This window comes from Centroberyx gerrardi, chromosome 7 (assembly GCF_048128805.1).
Source record: "Centroberyx gerrardi isolate f3 chromosome 7, fCenGer3.hap1.cur.20231027, whole genome shotgun sequence".
Taxonomy (NCBI): Eukaryota; Metazoa; Chordata; class Actinopteri; order Beryciformes; family Berycidae; genus Centroberyx; species Centroberyx gerrardi.
This window is the reverse complement of record NC_136003.1, coordinates 2,478,920-2,494,246: the sequence shown is the minus strand read 5'-3', so window position 1 is coordinate 2,494,246 and position 15,327 is coordinate 2,478,920. Positions and strand designations below refer to the sequence as shown.

The 15,327-nt window shown below is 39.2% G+C and overlaps 1 protein-coding gene across 1 annotated transcript; it reads right to left on the bottom strand.

Annotated features, from left to right (window-relative positions):
- Nucleotides 1–6,633: 6,633 nt before the first annotated feature.
- Nucleotides 6,634–14,156, bottom strand: itpripl2 (ITPRIP like 2). The gene is made up of 3 exons (XM_071921724.2): nt 13,448–14,156; nt 11,520–11,766; nt 6,634–9,109 (listed from the first exon to the last, which is right to left on the bottom strand). Exons 1-3 carry the CDS (start codon nt 13,663–13,665, stop codon nt 7,757–7,759), a joined length of 1,818 nt encoding a protein of 605 aa, XP_071777825.1. The 5' UTR covers nt 13,666–14,156; the 3' UTR covers nt 6,634–7,756.
- Nucleotides 14,157–15,327: the final 1,171 nt, after the last annotated feature.

The following is a 15,327-nucleotide window of genomic DNA, read 5'->3' as shown; positions in this document are numbered from 1 at the left end:
TCCATTAAAATAAAAGAAGATATTTTCATCCAGCTCAATTGCCTTTATTTATTATAATTCAGGTATACAGAAATAAATGCAAAGCGGGGTAATGAACTGTTTTAAGTTAACAAGTTACTCTTGTTACAGGTTTTGGCCACACAATGGCAGTATAGGACTTTAAAATGCCATGTGCAGTACAACTTCTATGTGACTATCTAAGAGGGTGAACAAAGACAAAAATGTGACAAATGTCACCATAGTTATATATATATGTATATATATATATACATATATATATATAAAAGACATTCCCTTTGAATGGTAGCCAACAAATGATAGTTTTACAATATTCAATAAACTCTACTTAGTCTTACAAGGAAATTATGTGTTTGCTAATGTTGAATTGTTGTGATGTATTACATCTAACTGTTGATTGATGAAACTATTGCCATCTCTCATGTTAGATACACACATTTAGGCTTTGCATGTATTTTACCTCCATCTGTGATGATTTGATTTCATGATCTCATAATATCAAATAACATTAACCCATATTCCAGTCGTGCCTGCGCCCAGCTAATCGGCTATCAGCTGTTTCATTCAAACAACTCTTCAGCTGATCAGCATCAGCTGACTCTCAATCACTAATCACATTCAGACAAGTCAATGAGGCGGTCTCTATAATGACAGCTTGCACTCTCACTCTGCTGTTTATTCATACCACTGCTACTAGGTTGCTGCAAAACTCCCTCCACCGCCCCATCCTCCTCCTCCTCCTGCTATTGTCTGTACATAGGATGTTGTATAAGCTATCTCTGAATTATGTCTGTTTGTATGTTAAGGTTTTCATATATTGAATGATGTATGTCTACTATGCCTTGGGGGTTAATTGTGCTCCCTGCAGAATCTCATGCACGCTGCTTCAAGAACAGTACCCACACATTCATCCATGTTCACACACACACACACACACACACACACACACACACACACACGCCTGTACATAGTTTGTATTCATTTGTGTTCAATTTTAATATTCTTATTCAATAAATTGTGCTGATTCTAAAAGGGTCTTGTGTCTGCATTACATAACGCATGAATGAACCAACCTCTGCTGTTAGACCTCACATTATTCTTAAACCATTAAATTATTAATTCTATTAATTTAGTGTTAACTAAAGGTATAATGTTGTAGTTTAATTAAGATTAACTATTAAGCTAAGATTAACTATTAATATTGAAATTGATAATTAACTTTATGAGACTGATATTACACTGATTTTTCGATATTGTAGGAATATTTAACTTAAACATAGTACAAGTTACAATTATCTTGGACTGGAAATCAGCTCATCAGCTCAGAGTTTTGGCTTGGCTACAAAGGCTCTGAGTGATGAAGCAAGATGGCATTTTATGCCATCAAGTCAAAGTTTGGTAGAATACCTATACCTACAAAGGTATGACTCCAAATATATCAATCTATCCTGCTACCCATACTGCTGTATGGGAGTCCAGCATGGGGCCCTATGGGGCCCTATCTGTGTAAAGTATGGGGCTCTATCTGTTACCCAAACTTTGATAAATGGGACAAAAGTCCAGCTGAAATCTTTCAGCAGTCTTTCCCTTACACCTACAAATCCAAAAAAGAGCCATAAATTTCTGGCAGCATCTTAACAGCACTGACCATAATTCCATCAAATATACAGCATTATTAAGCAACACCACATCTCGTAATAAAAACACTCTGACTCAACTTACTTTGCAGCTCACAAACACTGCTGACTTCCGGCACCGAAACAATAACCCACAAACAAAATTAAAACAACAGGAAGAAAATGATTCTAAACTTTGGGAATCTGAAACCAAATGACAAAATAAATTGCAATTTTAGTCCCTTCTTCATCGAAAAATTTAATTAGCTCATTATCTGAACATTGAAAACATAAAAGCACGAAAAATTCTTACAAAACTAAGGCTTAGTGATCATAATCTGAATGTTGAAAGAGGGAGATACAAAAAAGAACGGATGCCCAAAGTCAAGGCTGTGTCAGCAGTGAACTTGTGAACTACAAGAGGTAGAAACAGAATTGCACTTTCTATTAGAATGTCCAAAATACAAAAATATCCCAAAAATATACTTCTCAAAATTTTAAAGTGCATTTCTTAATTTCTATTCCCTCCCAAACTCACTCAAACTCCCAGTGGTTCTTGGAGAGGAGGAGAAAACAATGACACTTGCTGCCAGACATGTTTAATTGTGTTATAATCTCAAGGATGATAGCTTGTGAAATTGTATAGGCTGCTTTGCAAGAGTATTGTCTATAGCACTGCATAGAGTCATATTTATCATATGAACAGTTTTTAAAATAGAGTTTTTCTAATTAGGAATTCCTATATTTTATTAATAATTCTTTATGTGACGATTAACTATTGGTCACATTTAAGGGGTTTACAAATATTTAATCTTTTCGAATAACATTTGTCATCACACTGTTCCCTCATATTTTCACTGTTCTTCCTCATCCCTCTCCCTCCCATTTCTCTCTCTCTCTCTTATCCTTCTTCACAATCTACTCTTCTACCCCAGCCTTACCAACCCATGGTCTGTCTCACTCTCTTGTCTCTCTCCACATTGGATGTAGCTTGTTGCATTATACTAGCTGTTATTTTATACTAGTTGTTTTTTTTAGGCAGGGCTTGTTATGATGTTCAATTAAATATGATGAATAAATATAAATGGATACACTGATTAAAGGCTACTTCCTAACGTTTCAAACTTCATCCTTAATTTTTTCACCTGAAGCTTATCAGTTCCTTTGTATTGCAGAGGAGCCCACCTGCCAAATGTAGTTGCTGTATGACTTATGGTTTCTGAGCTGCGGACACTTTTAGCGGAGAAAAAGAAAGAAAGAAGAATAATCCTAACAAATATAATAGGGTTGATAATAAAGTACCAATACAATAACAATAATAACAAAAATAATAATAAACTTTATAGCACATACTTTTCAAAAAACAGATTTTACAAAGTGTTTTACAGAGAAAATAGAAAAAACTGACAGAAATACAAAAGTACAATCAGTTAAAAGCTAATGTGTTTTGAGACATGATTTAAAAATAGTAACAGATTCAGCCAATCTAACAATGGAAAGCAGATTGTTCCACAGTCTCGGTGCCATTGATGCAAATCACCCTTTGACCTTTGATGTTGCAACAGCCAAGAGTCCTTGGTTTGAAGACCTAAGGGGCCTTGTGGTATGATATGGATGATGCAATTCTGCAATGTACTCAGATGCCTGGTCATGAAAGGCCTTATATGTAATTACAAGAATTTTAAACTCAATTCTGAACTTCACTGGAAGCCTGTGTAAAGAGGCAAAGACATGTGTAATGTGTGACATACACTTAGTCTTCGTTGACAATCTTGCTGCAGAGTTTTGAACTAATTGGAGCAGACTGATTCAGACAAACAAGGCATTACAATAGTCTAAATGCGACGCAACAAAGGCATGAATAACCCGTTCAATGTTGTGAAAAGACAAAAAAGAACTGATTTTGGCAACATTCCTCAATTGAAAATGCATGACTGTACCAACTTCTTGTTGTTCAAAATTGAAGTTTGGATCAACACACCTATATTTTTGACACAGGCATAACTTTGCTTGTAAAAAGAGCCTAGGGACTCTGGGATCTGTTTGCAAAAGCATTCAGGACCAATAATAAGAAGTTTTTTTCCTGAATTTAGCTGGAGAAAGTTGTGAGCCATCCAATCCTTGATATCAGCCTAACAATCATGTAAAATGGTCAGCCTACTAAAATCATTGTGATTAATTGATAGATACAACTGAGTGTCATCAGCATAAAAGTTAAAAGCAATATCATGCTGACGAATAATTTGCCCCAAGGGTATCATATACATAAATAGAGAACAACATTTGCCAAAGAATTGAGCACTGGGCACCCCACATGTAATTTTAGAGGCTGATGACATAAAGCTACCAACTGATATTGACAAATTTCTGTTGGAAAGATCTGTTCAGATCTGACCAGTCCCAGAGACACCAGCACACTGCCTCAATCTATTTATTAGAATAGCATGGTCAATGGTGTCGAAAGCAGCATTTAGGTCAAGTAACACCAGCACAGAACACTCACCAGTGTCAGCACTCATCAACATGTCATTTGTGACACAAAGGAGGTAAGTTTAGGTGCTATGACGACTGAAACTTCTGAATGACATTATTTCTTTTCGACCACATCTAGGAGTTGCTTTGAGAACACTTTCTCCAAAATTTTGGAGATAAAAAGCAGTTTAGAGAGGGGCGTACTTGGTATAGTGGGGTCAAGGCTGGCTTTTTAAAAATTTTTTTTTTTTAACAAAGGCTGAATGCTGGTGTGTTTAAAATAATCAGGAACATAGCCAAAAGAAGGTGAGCTATTCACAATAGTAAGCAAACAATGGGCAATGGTTCCAATAACATCTTTGAGGAATTTGGTGGGTAATACTATCAGCAGGGCTTAATGAAAGTTTCATGTGTAATACAATATCCATGAGATCCTGCAGAGAAATTGGCATAAAATGACTCAATAAGACTGGACAAGTTTGATGGAGGACAACAATTAAATTGGGTGGTCTAATACCGATGTGTATTACATGTACCGATCTAATGTCCACAAAATAAGATAAAAACTTCTCACAGTCCTCAGAGGATGAGGCAGAGACAACAGTCGGAGTAGGATTCATATGACTGTAAATTTTTTTTGGAATAAAAACCTGGGATTGTTCTGATTTGCAGACATTAACTCAGAAAAATATGTAACTCTGGCAGCCTTAGTAGCTTTGATTATAAGAAGACAGAAGGTCTTTCATCTGTAAATAATGAACATGAAGTTTGGAGGACTTCCACCTTCGCTCTTCCCTTCTACATTCCCTTTTTTGGCTGCGAACGATACCATTTGACCATGGAGTTAAAGTGACCGCTTGTAGTTTTGAGAGGAGCAACAGCATTTTTGATTTTGTTGATTTACACAGGTCGTTAAAACAGTTTACCAAATCATTTGGATGACATAACTGAGCCATATACATTCACTTAGACTGGTAAAAATACATGAAAATTTTGCAGCAAATTGATCATTTAAAATGCGAGAGCATACAAGATGTGTGTGTTTTGTGTATATAACCATTTATATTTAAGTTATTAATATCAGTATGGGAGTTGTCCTGACTGAACTAAATCTAGGGTATGGCCGCAGTTATGGGTAGGACCTGAAACATGTACCAGATTTGTCGAAAAACTGAAAAACTCTTCACCACCTCTACCCCTCAGACACTAAAAAGAAGACATTTAGTTACTGATGTCACCTTACAGGATTTCTGGGTAATGAAGTCCTCAAAATTCAAACAGTTACCTCACTGCCATTTCTCGACATAATGACAGTTTATCTTTCGTTTTCGTGTTTGGATTTCAGGCCAATCACAATGCTTAAAAATGGAAGACTCCACCCAACAGGTGAAGCCGGGCCACGTTAAACAAACGCACAATCAAATGACAGGCACAAACTGTTTAATGTGAGCCACGGAGCTGACAGGTTGTGTTGTGAAAATGTCAAGAAAGAAGAAACTAGACATTCTGTCTTAATTTCAACCCAATGTGAGTGATAAAACAATGTGTTCAAGTGAATTTAACTTGTAAACAGACAGACATGTCATTGTCATTTAGCTATCTATTGTTGTTTGACTGTAACATTAGCTAAATATGTTGCAGTGGTGTATCATATATCATCTTTGAGTTAATCTGAATGTAGTTTTTTAAAAATACAGTCATCAGTCTTGTAACTTCTGAATACATGCACTGCTCTATTTAACAGAGCCAAATGGAGGCAGGATGACAGGAGACAGGCCAGCAGATTTGAGGTGATTAGATGGTGAAGAATGCTAATAAGCTAAAATAAGTGTATTTCTGGTTTTGCAAAAGCTGTTGTTGATGCCATATAAGTGATGCTAGCCTATGTCAGAGCCATGTAGTTATCTGAAATTAATCAACACCCCTCTAGCCAATAATAATAATACATTTTAATGGCTGATATTTTGAGAGCTGACTATTTTTTTGTCATGTTTCCTCTAGCAGGAGGAAGTTGAGCCACTTTTGAGGGAATATTATTTTGATGTGTCTCCAGTATGTGGAAGTTGTAGGTCAACTGCTTTGAACCTGCATTTCCATGCTTAGTATAATATCGCCTTGGTACGTTTTGTAGCAGTATGTGCGCTTGACACTCGAAGTAATGTTGTAGGTAGCTTTTGACATTATTATCCCCATTGTAAAATATGAAAAAAAAATTGTGGGGCCCCTTAATTTTTTTTTTCCGCCGCCCTCCCCCCTGAGACGAAACCCTTACTCCACCACTGGTGAGCAGCAGCAAAACATTGAAGCCTAACACTGACAGGACAGTCTCATGACTGATAAAACATTTGCTTTCATGTACACAAACACACATTTTTATGCTTTGGTAGAACACATTAGACATTAAATAAGGAACTGTGAAGAATCCAAAGACTTTGAACAGATTTCCATCAAAAGAAGAAAGGAAATGAAAAATAGGTCCACAGATTTCATTTGGCCCTATTGTTATTCATCTGACTCAACAATGACATCAAGCAGCTGTTTATTTAAGCCTTAAATTCACTCTAAATAGTACCTATTTTCTGTGTAGTTTAAAACATCTGAATGACAGGGTGGTTCACAAGGGAAAATACCACTAGTGGGTGTGTGCCATTTCCCTTCATTTTCCTAATCACAATCTCTACATTTGAAGATGGAATGTACCCTGCAAATTATGTCTACTTTGATCATATCATAGATATATTTTTGCAGTCAAACATTTATAAATAAACACATTTTTCATACCAGAATAAACCAATTCATAGTTTGCATCAAATAACCATGAACCAATAACTATAAATTTAAAACCTTTTGCTTATATAATTCAGTAGCAGAGACAACATGTCTGCTCAATTTGGTGATTTGCCAACATAAATGAAGCATGCACCCTGTTTCCTATTGGTTAGTGCTAGGATAACAGCAATGTGGAGTTTTGTATGGTGCAAATGTGGGTACTATGGCTTACAGTAAACACTTGGGTGTTTAAGTGAGGATAAAACACCAATCAAGCTCCGTTCCTCTGCAGTGTTAAAGGAATAGTTCACCACAAAATGAAACTCCATTGAAGTTCATAGGACCACCAAACACACAGCAAGTTTGCCCTTGTAGTTCAATCTTAGCATTCTCCCAAACCACTGAAGTTAATGGGGCCATCTTTTAACAGCTTAAAACAAAGCATAAAATGTCCATCAAATTTCTCTAAAGAGCTTGTGTAGCATAATCCATGTGTTTTGTAGCCAAACAATTGCACTGTGGGTCCAAAAATCCAATTTTTACCTCATTATCTCCTATACTTTCGTCACTGACAATGCTCTAGTGATGCATGCACACTACAGCGCTCTGGTGGAAGACTGCTTGCTACTGTGGGGTACTAGAACAAAGCATTGTCAGTGAGGAAGGTATAGGAAATAATGAGGTAAATATTGGACTTTTTATGACTTTTTAAGGAACTGTGAAAAGATTGGTGGTCCTTCCAATTTCAATGGAGTTTCGACTGACTTGGGGGTGCATAGATAATGACTGAATTTCCATTTTGGGGCAAACTATTCCTTTAAGCTCATACATTTTCAATAGCATAATATAACCAAAACAGTCTCCTCTACATTTTGAGAGTGTTAGTCCATCTCTTGGTGTTGGCAGTGTTGGTGTCCTGCCCTCCCCAGTCCATTACTCCTCTGGGGTCGACTCAGCCTGATCAGCCTGTGAAGGTGGGTCCAGGCGTAGGCAAGCCGACCTGACACCAGGTCCAAAGACGCTGGAGGGATCCCTGCCCAAAGGTTGCCACCTAAACCCCCATGATCCCCTGCTGTAGCCTCCTTCACCAGTTTAGGGAGAACCACAGAGTCAGGCAGTAATCTGGTAGAAGTTTCCCCTCCGAAGAAGAGGTGAGCCACAGCTCGTTTCTGGAGGAGGTCCCTGAGGTTTCTTATGAGGTCCTCCACTCGTGCCACTAGATGGCTCTCCTTCCAGACCTCTGGGGGTGTGCTGAGGAGCAACTGCAGCCAGGCGGTCTTCAAGACATAGGAGGAGAGCACAGATCTCCATAGCATTGTCCCCTGGCTGTCCAGAGCCTGGGCTCCAAGGTCACGAATGGCCTTGACAAGCTGGAGGACCTTAAGGTGGCACGAGCCCTGAGGGACTCGCGCTCTCAGCCAACCAAGGAGTCTCTGCTCGTGGCGAGGGAAGTGGAGCCTCCACAGGTCTTTGTCTTCAAGAACCTTCATCTTGGTGGAGATATCCGAGACGGCGATGGTGTCCATGGGAACAAGGTAGAGTCCATCGCCAAGTGGCAGGGCTGGCAGCAGGCGAATCACCATGGAGATGTGGCAGCAGATGTAGTCGGAGCGTGGGGTAAGGCGGAGCTGCAGCCGTTGATTGGACAACGTCAAGCTCAGTGTACAGCGCTGTTCGTATGGATAGCGCACCGTTGCTAAGCAGCGCTGGACTGCCGGGTAAAACCAGCGTAGGACAGATTGTGGGCTCAGCCTGTAGGCTTTGGCTCCACCCACTGACCCCAGCAATGACCTCCCCAGGGAGGGTGGAGGGTGAAGCCGGAGGAAGGTGTCAGTGAAGGCCCGGTGTTTGCGGAGCCACTCCTCATGAGGGGGAACCTCCAGGCTGCACCGAGGAACTGGCCCCCATTCTGGTTCCTGCTTCTTTCCACCTTCCTCCTTCCTCGATGTTACTCCTTCCTTTTTGGCCACATCCTTCTCCTTCGCCCTGTTGTCCTCCTTCTTCTCCTCTTTGCCTTGCCTATTCTTGTGCCTCTTACTTTGCGTCCTCCTGACTTTGCAAAATGTCTGTTTCACCTCCTCTGTTTGTCTGGTGTCTTTCTGCTCCCCCTCTGCCACCTCCTGCCCCCAGATGAACCTGGGATCCACTCTCAGCCCCCTGGGAAGCCTCAGAGGTACCAGGATGTCAAAACAGTCTGGAGAGCCCACCTTGTGTTCCTCATATGAGCTGCCAACCTGCAATCAGAGTGGGTGGGGGTTATTGATATCATCACTGTTACAAAAGGTGCTATGTGTAGCATTCATTCTGGGACATTAGTATACACTGTAAAAAAAAACAAGACCATTGCTGAGACGATTGGCAGCCTCTACCAGCCTCCACACTGCATTTTATATAGTGTGCCACGGGGCAGATTTGGTAGAAAATCTGCTTGATCGCTTTACAGCACAAAGAGACAAAACAGGACTGCTTACCTGAACCAGGGCTCAGCCCTCCCCCCAATCCTGTTCTTGGATTATTATACTTACACTTGCTTACTAACTCAACACAATTGCTGATAGGAGAAATGTTTTATTTTACTTTTCTTTGAAGATTGAGATTTTTTAAAGAAAAGACCTAGAATTACATACATTTTTAAATGCTATTCCCCTTCCCTTTGAAAAGCCTCTTCAACAAATTCTTATGGGACAATAAACCACTATGGATAGACCACCACAAGCTGACAGAGATAAAGGCAGTCTTGGACAACCTAGTTTACAGAAATATTATCGAGCTGGGTATTTACTAAAATGGGCTTACAACATGGAGTAATTTCCAGCATCTTGGGAAACAATGGGGAACGACATTGTACAAGACTGTACTCTAACCCTGAATGGTCTATGGTACTATCTGAGATATCAGACAACCATCAATAACCCTATTATTCAGCATTCCTGTGACATAACATGCAGTCAAGTATCTGAAATTTGATGGGACACAATCTCCCAACAATATTGCCAATATTGCCAAATGGAGGGATTCGAGAGACCATTTATAAACCAGGAATGGGAATCAAAAGGTGTCCCAGATATCTGACATGGCAACCTTTGAAGACATAATATTTATGTCATAAAAACAAAAACGACAGCTAAGATCTCAAACAATTGGGTGGAAAACAACTTGAAGCTATAACAGAAATAGAATCAAAAGGCAATAAAATCACAAAATCTAACCAACATATTGCAAGCCAAATATATGAAATACTTATTAATATAGAACCATCAAGTCACCATGCCTTAGAAATTAGTTGGGAGAAAGACACTGGAGATACTTTAAGCCATGAAGCTTGGCAGAAAATTTGGAAGACTTCGCACAAAGTTTCAAATTCTGTTCGTAAAAACAAGCTTATACATTTTACATTTATAAAAACTAATGAAACTAATGCATTCCTCCAACACAGATATATGTTGGCAATGTAAATAAGAGTGTGGACAGTTTATCCACATGACATGGAATTGTCCCAGACTTGGTTTTGGTCCACAATTCTTAACACTGTCTCAACCATTACAGGAATATCAATTCCCTTGGACCCTAAAATCTGTATTTTTAACTACTTGGATCATCTTTGGTTTCCATGGGATAATTGTAAAAAAAAAAAAAAAAAAAAAAAAAAAAAGTTGATTTCATTTGCCTGTATGTGTGCAAAAAGAAAAAGAAAAGAATAATTTCTATTTCCTGGAAAAAACAGATGGTATATCTTGTGAATCATGGCTAAAAAATATTTGAGGAAGCGACCCATTTGAACAGGACACAGAACTGATCTGTTGAGTATTGTGCTGCCATGAGTGTACAGCTTGTGTATGTTCAAAGGTAATAACCCTCATCTCATGTTTTTCTGGATAAGAGTGTCTGCTAAATGCCTGAATTGTAAATTGTAAATAGAAGAGGGCACTGTTCTGCCAGCATCAACAGAGGTAAAGCCCTTATGTTAGCAACATCATCTTTGTGACAGGAAGCAATGGCATTTATGAGAAATGTGATCTTAATGGTGAGAAAGAAGAGCACTAACAATACCACTGGCGTGAGTCAGAGGCTATGAATTGTCTCCACATGATCTCATTTGTTTATGGTGATTATACCAAAGTATCACAATTAAAGGGGAATGCTAGCCATTTTAACAAATTTAATATTATTCAAAAGGATATATATATATATATATATATATATATATATATATATATATATATATATATAGTACACACATTTTCATCTGCAAAACCATGAATTTGTTTTGCCAGTTATATATCCAATTGAACAGAAGTGCATTCAAAATTTCTGGGCAAGTTGATTTTACTTTTTTTTTAACTTTTTACTTTAGAGAAGTACATAGGTTACAATGGGATTTCAGAAACACCTATGAAATTATATGTGAATTTCAATATTCTTAATTGAAATTCAATATTCAGTATAAGGCAACAAAGGCTTTGACAAACTGTGAGGGAATCTGAGAGAGCGTTATTGTCTTCCATTTTTCTGTTTCAATTGTACTAAAACTGAGAGGGAGAATGTTCTGGGGCCTACACTCTGTTTCATTTATCCTTCTCTTGTTTTTGTTCAGTCATCAAATAGCTAGACTCAACCTTTCTTCCCACACCCTTCAACACCCACCTGTAAGAAGTCGCCCCTGAAGGCCAGGGAGGATTCTGGGGTTACGTTGGTACGACCCACCCTCACCAGGTCTCCAATGAGTTTGGCTACATTGGCTTTGCTGTGGCCCACCACATGTGGAGAGAGATGCACCCACTGGTTGTAGTACTCCTCCAACAGCTCACGCCGAGATGCGCTTGATTTTGGAAGTACATCGGTGAGCCCGGGAGGTCCTTTCCTGGCCCTTCCTGGATGGGTGGAGCAGTATCTAATGATAAGAAAACATCGGTGAGATGTTGACATGACTTTTGGAGAAACGTTAGCCTGGTTCCAGCCTCCTGAATCGCGACCCACCCACTCTTCAGATTTGGTTGAGCGATTCAGAGAGTCTGGTGTTGCTCTGGTGTTCATTGGCGGTTCGGCATAATAATATTTGTTGAAATCATTCCTTAACCAACATAATCAACACCCCCCCACACAGAAAACAGCCAACATGGAGGCAATCTCAGACTCAATAGCGGAGTGGTAACAAAATGGCCATTCAGTGTGAATATCATGCTAGAGAAACGTGGGATGAGAGGCATTAGTCAGAAATATCCACACAGATACAGTCATCTTTTCAGATAGCTGATGGCATTTTTTAATGAATAGAATATATAAATATATAAATACATTCTGCATCTGTTACTGCAATTGTTATTCGTCAGGTTTTTAGATCTGGTTTTAGAAATAAAACCACTGAAGGAAATAAAACCATTGAAGAAGGCCAAGCAATGCATGCACAATGAATATTGTGCTACATGCATGATTTGGAGGTGACTTTTACAGGGACTAATACTGATTGATCAAAACTGTGTTGTGACAGAATAAGCTGGATAGCATGATTTCTATTCACTTCAGTTGATTAAACAAGCTAAGCAGTTTCTAAGCAGTAAAATATATCAATTTAGCAGCACTAACACAAAGTTTGAAAGAGTTAATTTCTCACTGAAGGAAGTGTGGGCCTTCTATATTTTATTACAGTGCTCACAATGCTACAACAGGCCTTAACTTCATGTTCTACATAGATGCATTGACATTTTCCATGGCAAAAAATAAATTCTTTAAATAAATCCTAATTTCATTTCCAGCTGGATCCCAAGTGAGCCGAGTCAAATTGAATTCCTCTGACCACAAGTGTTGAGTATCTTCAAGTTTCAGAAAGCCACATTTTAGACTGTTCAAGATCTTTTCAGTGCTCCCTGGAATTGAATTTAAGAGCAATTTAAAAACCAAAATAAAGAAGCAAAGCTGGCAAAACCAGCCTGTTTCTGACTGAAGTTGGTCAAGGTTATTTATACAACCCTTTATCACAAGCATGTTAAGTTAAAACTTTATTATCCCAGAGGGAAATTCATGTAGCACTGGCTCTAGCACATATACTTTTAACACAGATAACAGCTAACGCATTATATCTAAAAGGGCCTTCTTTACATACCATATCCTATGGTATATCATGTTCCATACTACATTAAACACACTCACATTCACGCATCACGCATTAATAGGGGCATTTTAGAGTCTCTAATTCAACTGACATGCATGTCTTTGGACTGTGGGAGGAAACCCACGCAAACACTGGGAAAACATGCAAACTCCACACAGAAAGGACCAAGACTGAGAATCGAACCCAGGACCTTCTTGCTGTGAGTGCTAACCACCCAGTCAAGTTGTGAAACTATAAATGGGAAGTATAACAGGAAATTGAATGTTAGGGGACAAGAAGTCCAGTTGTGGTTAGTAAAGCAGATAGGACGCATATTATACTACTAACCCTGTTCTGTCTTTATCTAAGAGTGGACATGCAGCGCAAAGAAACCCATCATTACATGGTGTGAAAAAAAAGATCTCTAACTGGATTGAAGACTTTTCCATACTTTTTAAGGACCTGTAGTGTTGATGATATCTACCTGATGAAGAGGAAGCACAGTGCGATGGCCAGGAGGAGTTTAGTGAGGGACAGCAGGACCGGAGGGCCTGGATGGGAGCAGCCGTCCAGTTGGTGTCCAAGGTCAGGGCTCGGCTCTGGGCTCAGTCTGTGGCCGATGTGATGGAGAACCACCAGGCCGGTCAGCATGCAGGTGAAGAGAGGCCAGAAGACCCTGAGGTTGAGCGTATAGACACTCATTCTCCACCTCCGCCTCTCTCTTTCTCCCCACTTTGTTTAGGCTGTATGCATTGGCTGAGATAAAGACACATACTGTATATGCCCAAGGGCAGGAAGAGGGTTTGTTTAAGGTTAACCCATATTGACACACTCTCAAACACGCCCAACTCCAGTAGATGTTCTCCTCCTTTTCTTCTCTTTTTCTACCCTCCCTTCTTATGTTTTTTTTTAGCCTTCTGAGTGTCCTCTCCTCCTTTAGTTTTTCCTCTTGACGACTTTTTTCCTTGCTGTGTCCCAACACAGGTTGTCAGATATTCTCAGCATTGGAAACCAATGACTGTAGCTCCACCAGTCAGCTTGCCAAACTCGGCTGTTTCCCTTCTGCTCACAGAGGAAGCAGAAGTTGGTCTCTATCTCTTTAACTGAAGCTGCACCATAAACTCATACATATACAGAAAGCTAGAAAACCCCCCTTTATAAATCTTGTCCTCTCTCCCTCCCTTTCTCCATCTTTTTTTCTCTCTCCTCTATCTCTCTCCCTCTCCCTTTTCCCCCCCAAACTCTCTGTTCTCTCTCTATGTCTCTCTACCTGTCTCAACCAGTGAGCTCAGAGGAAATGCCAAACTATTGAGAGGAATTACAGCGTTGGAGAAAGAGAGGAGGAGGATGGACAGAGAGAAGGGAGGAGGAGGAGGGAAAACAGTCATGGCTTTTTCATACTCCGCCTCTCCTCTTAAAGAGACAAAGGCATTGCTTTCAGAGTCAAAGTTACATGTGACTTATTAGGAAGTACACTGTGGGTGAAGTTGGTTTTTGAGTTTTTGTGCTTGCCAGGAGGTCCAGCATCTCACATGCTGGTGTGTCTAAGACATTGCAGTATTTTCATTAGGTCCTTGTTGAACTGTCATGTCTGAAATGCATGTAGTTGCAGGGGTTAAATTGGGCTGGAACAATCCAGAACAACTTTCCGGCACCCATATGATATCATCAAGTCTTATCTTTTATAATGTTGTCTGTGTAGAAACAATGCCGACGGTCATACAGCTCACCATGCTAGGTTTCTTCTCTCTCTCTTTTTCTTCTCAAGAGGTAGTATAAGAGGTAATAGGCCTATACAAGTACTAGTAGTATATATATTCTACTTATTAACACTTGTATATTTCTAGTTTATATACAGTATGTATATATATACAGTATACACACATACTGTATAAACTATATAAATAGGACTCTTGTCTATAGCCTATCTATAGCCTACAGTACGCACATGATTCTCTTTTGGAACCTGAGTAATTGCACTTATAGGAAGCTAAATCAGTAGAGAAAAAAATAAATATATACAGGTTTACAATATTGCACTAGAGTACATTCCAGTAGAGTATAATTAGTTAAAAATATAACTATTCAGTCAAAACAGAGTTGAGTATTTAAAAACTGGCTATATGGCATTAGGTGCAGATGCTGGATACCAGCAGTGCTGTCTGTCTGTCTTTCTTTCTTTCTTTCTTTCTGAGCAGCCTAAATATATACTAGACATCTAATCATCAGTTCACATGTATTAATCAACAACAACAGTAAAGACACTGGTAGGTATACTTCTGTGGTGCATTGCTTTTTGAAGTCAAACCTCTTTTTAAAATTCACAAAAATGTATTTATGTTACTCTGTGCAAAGCTCATCATA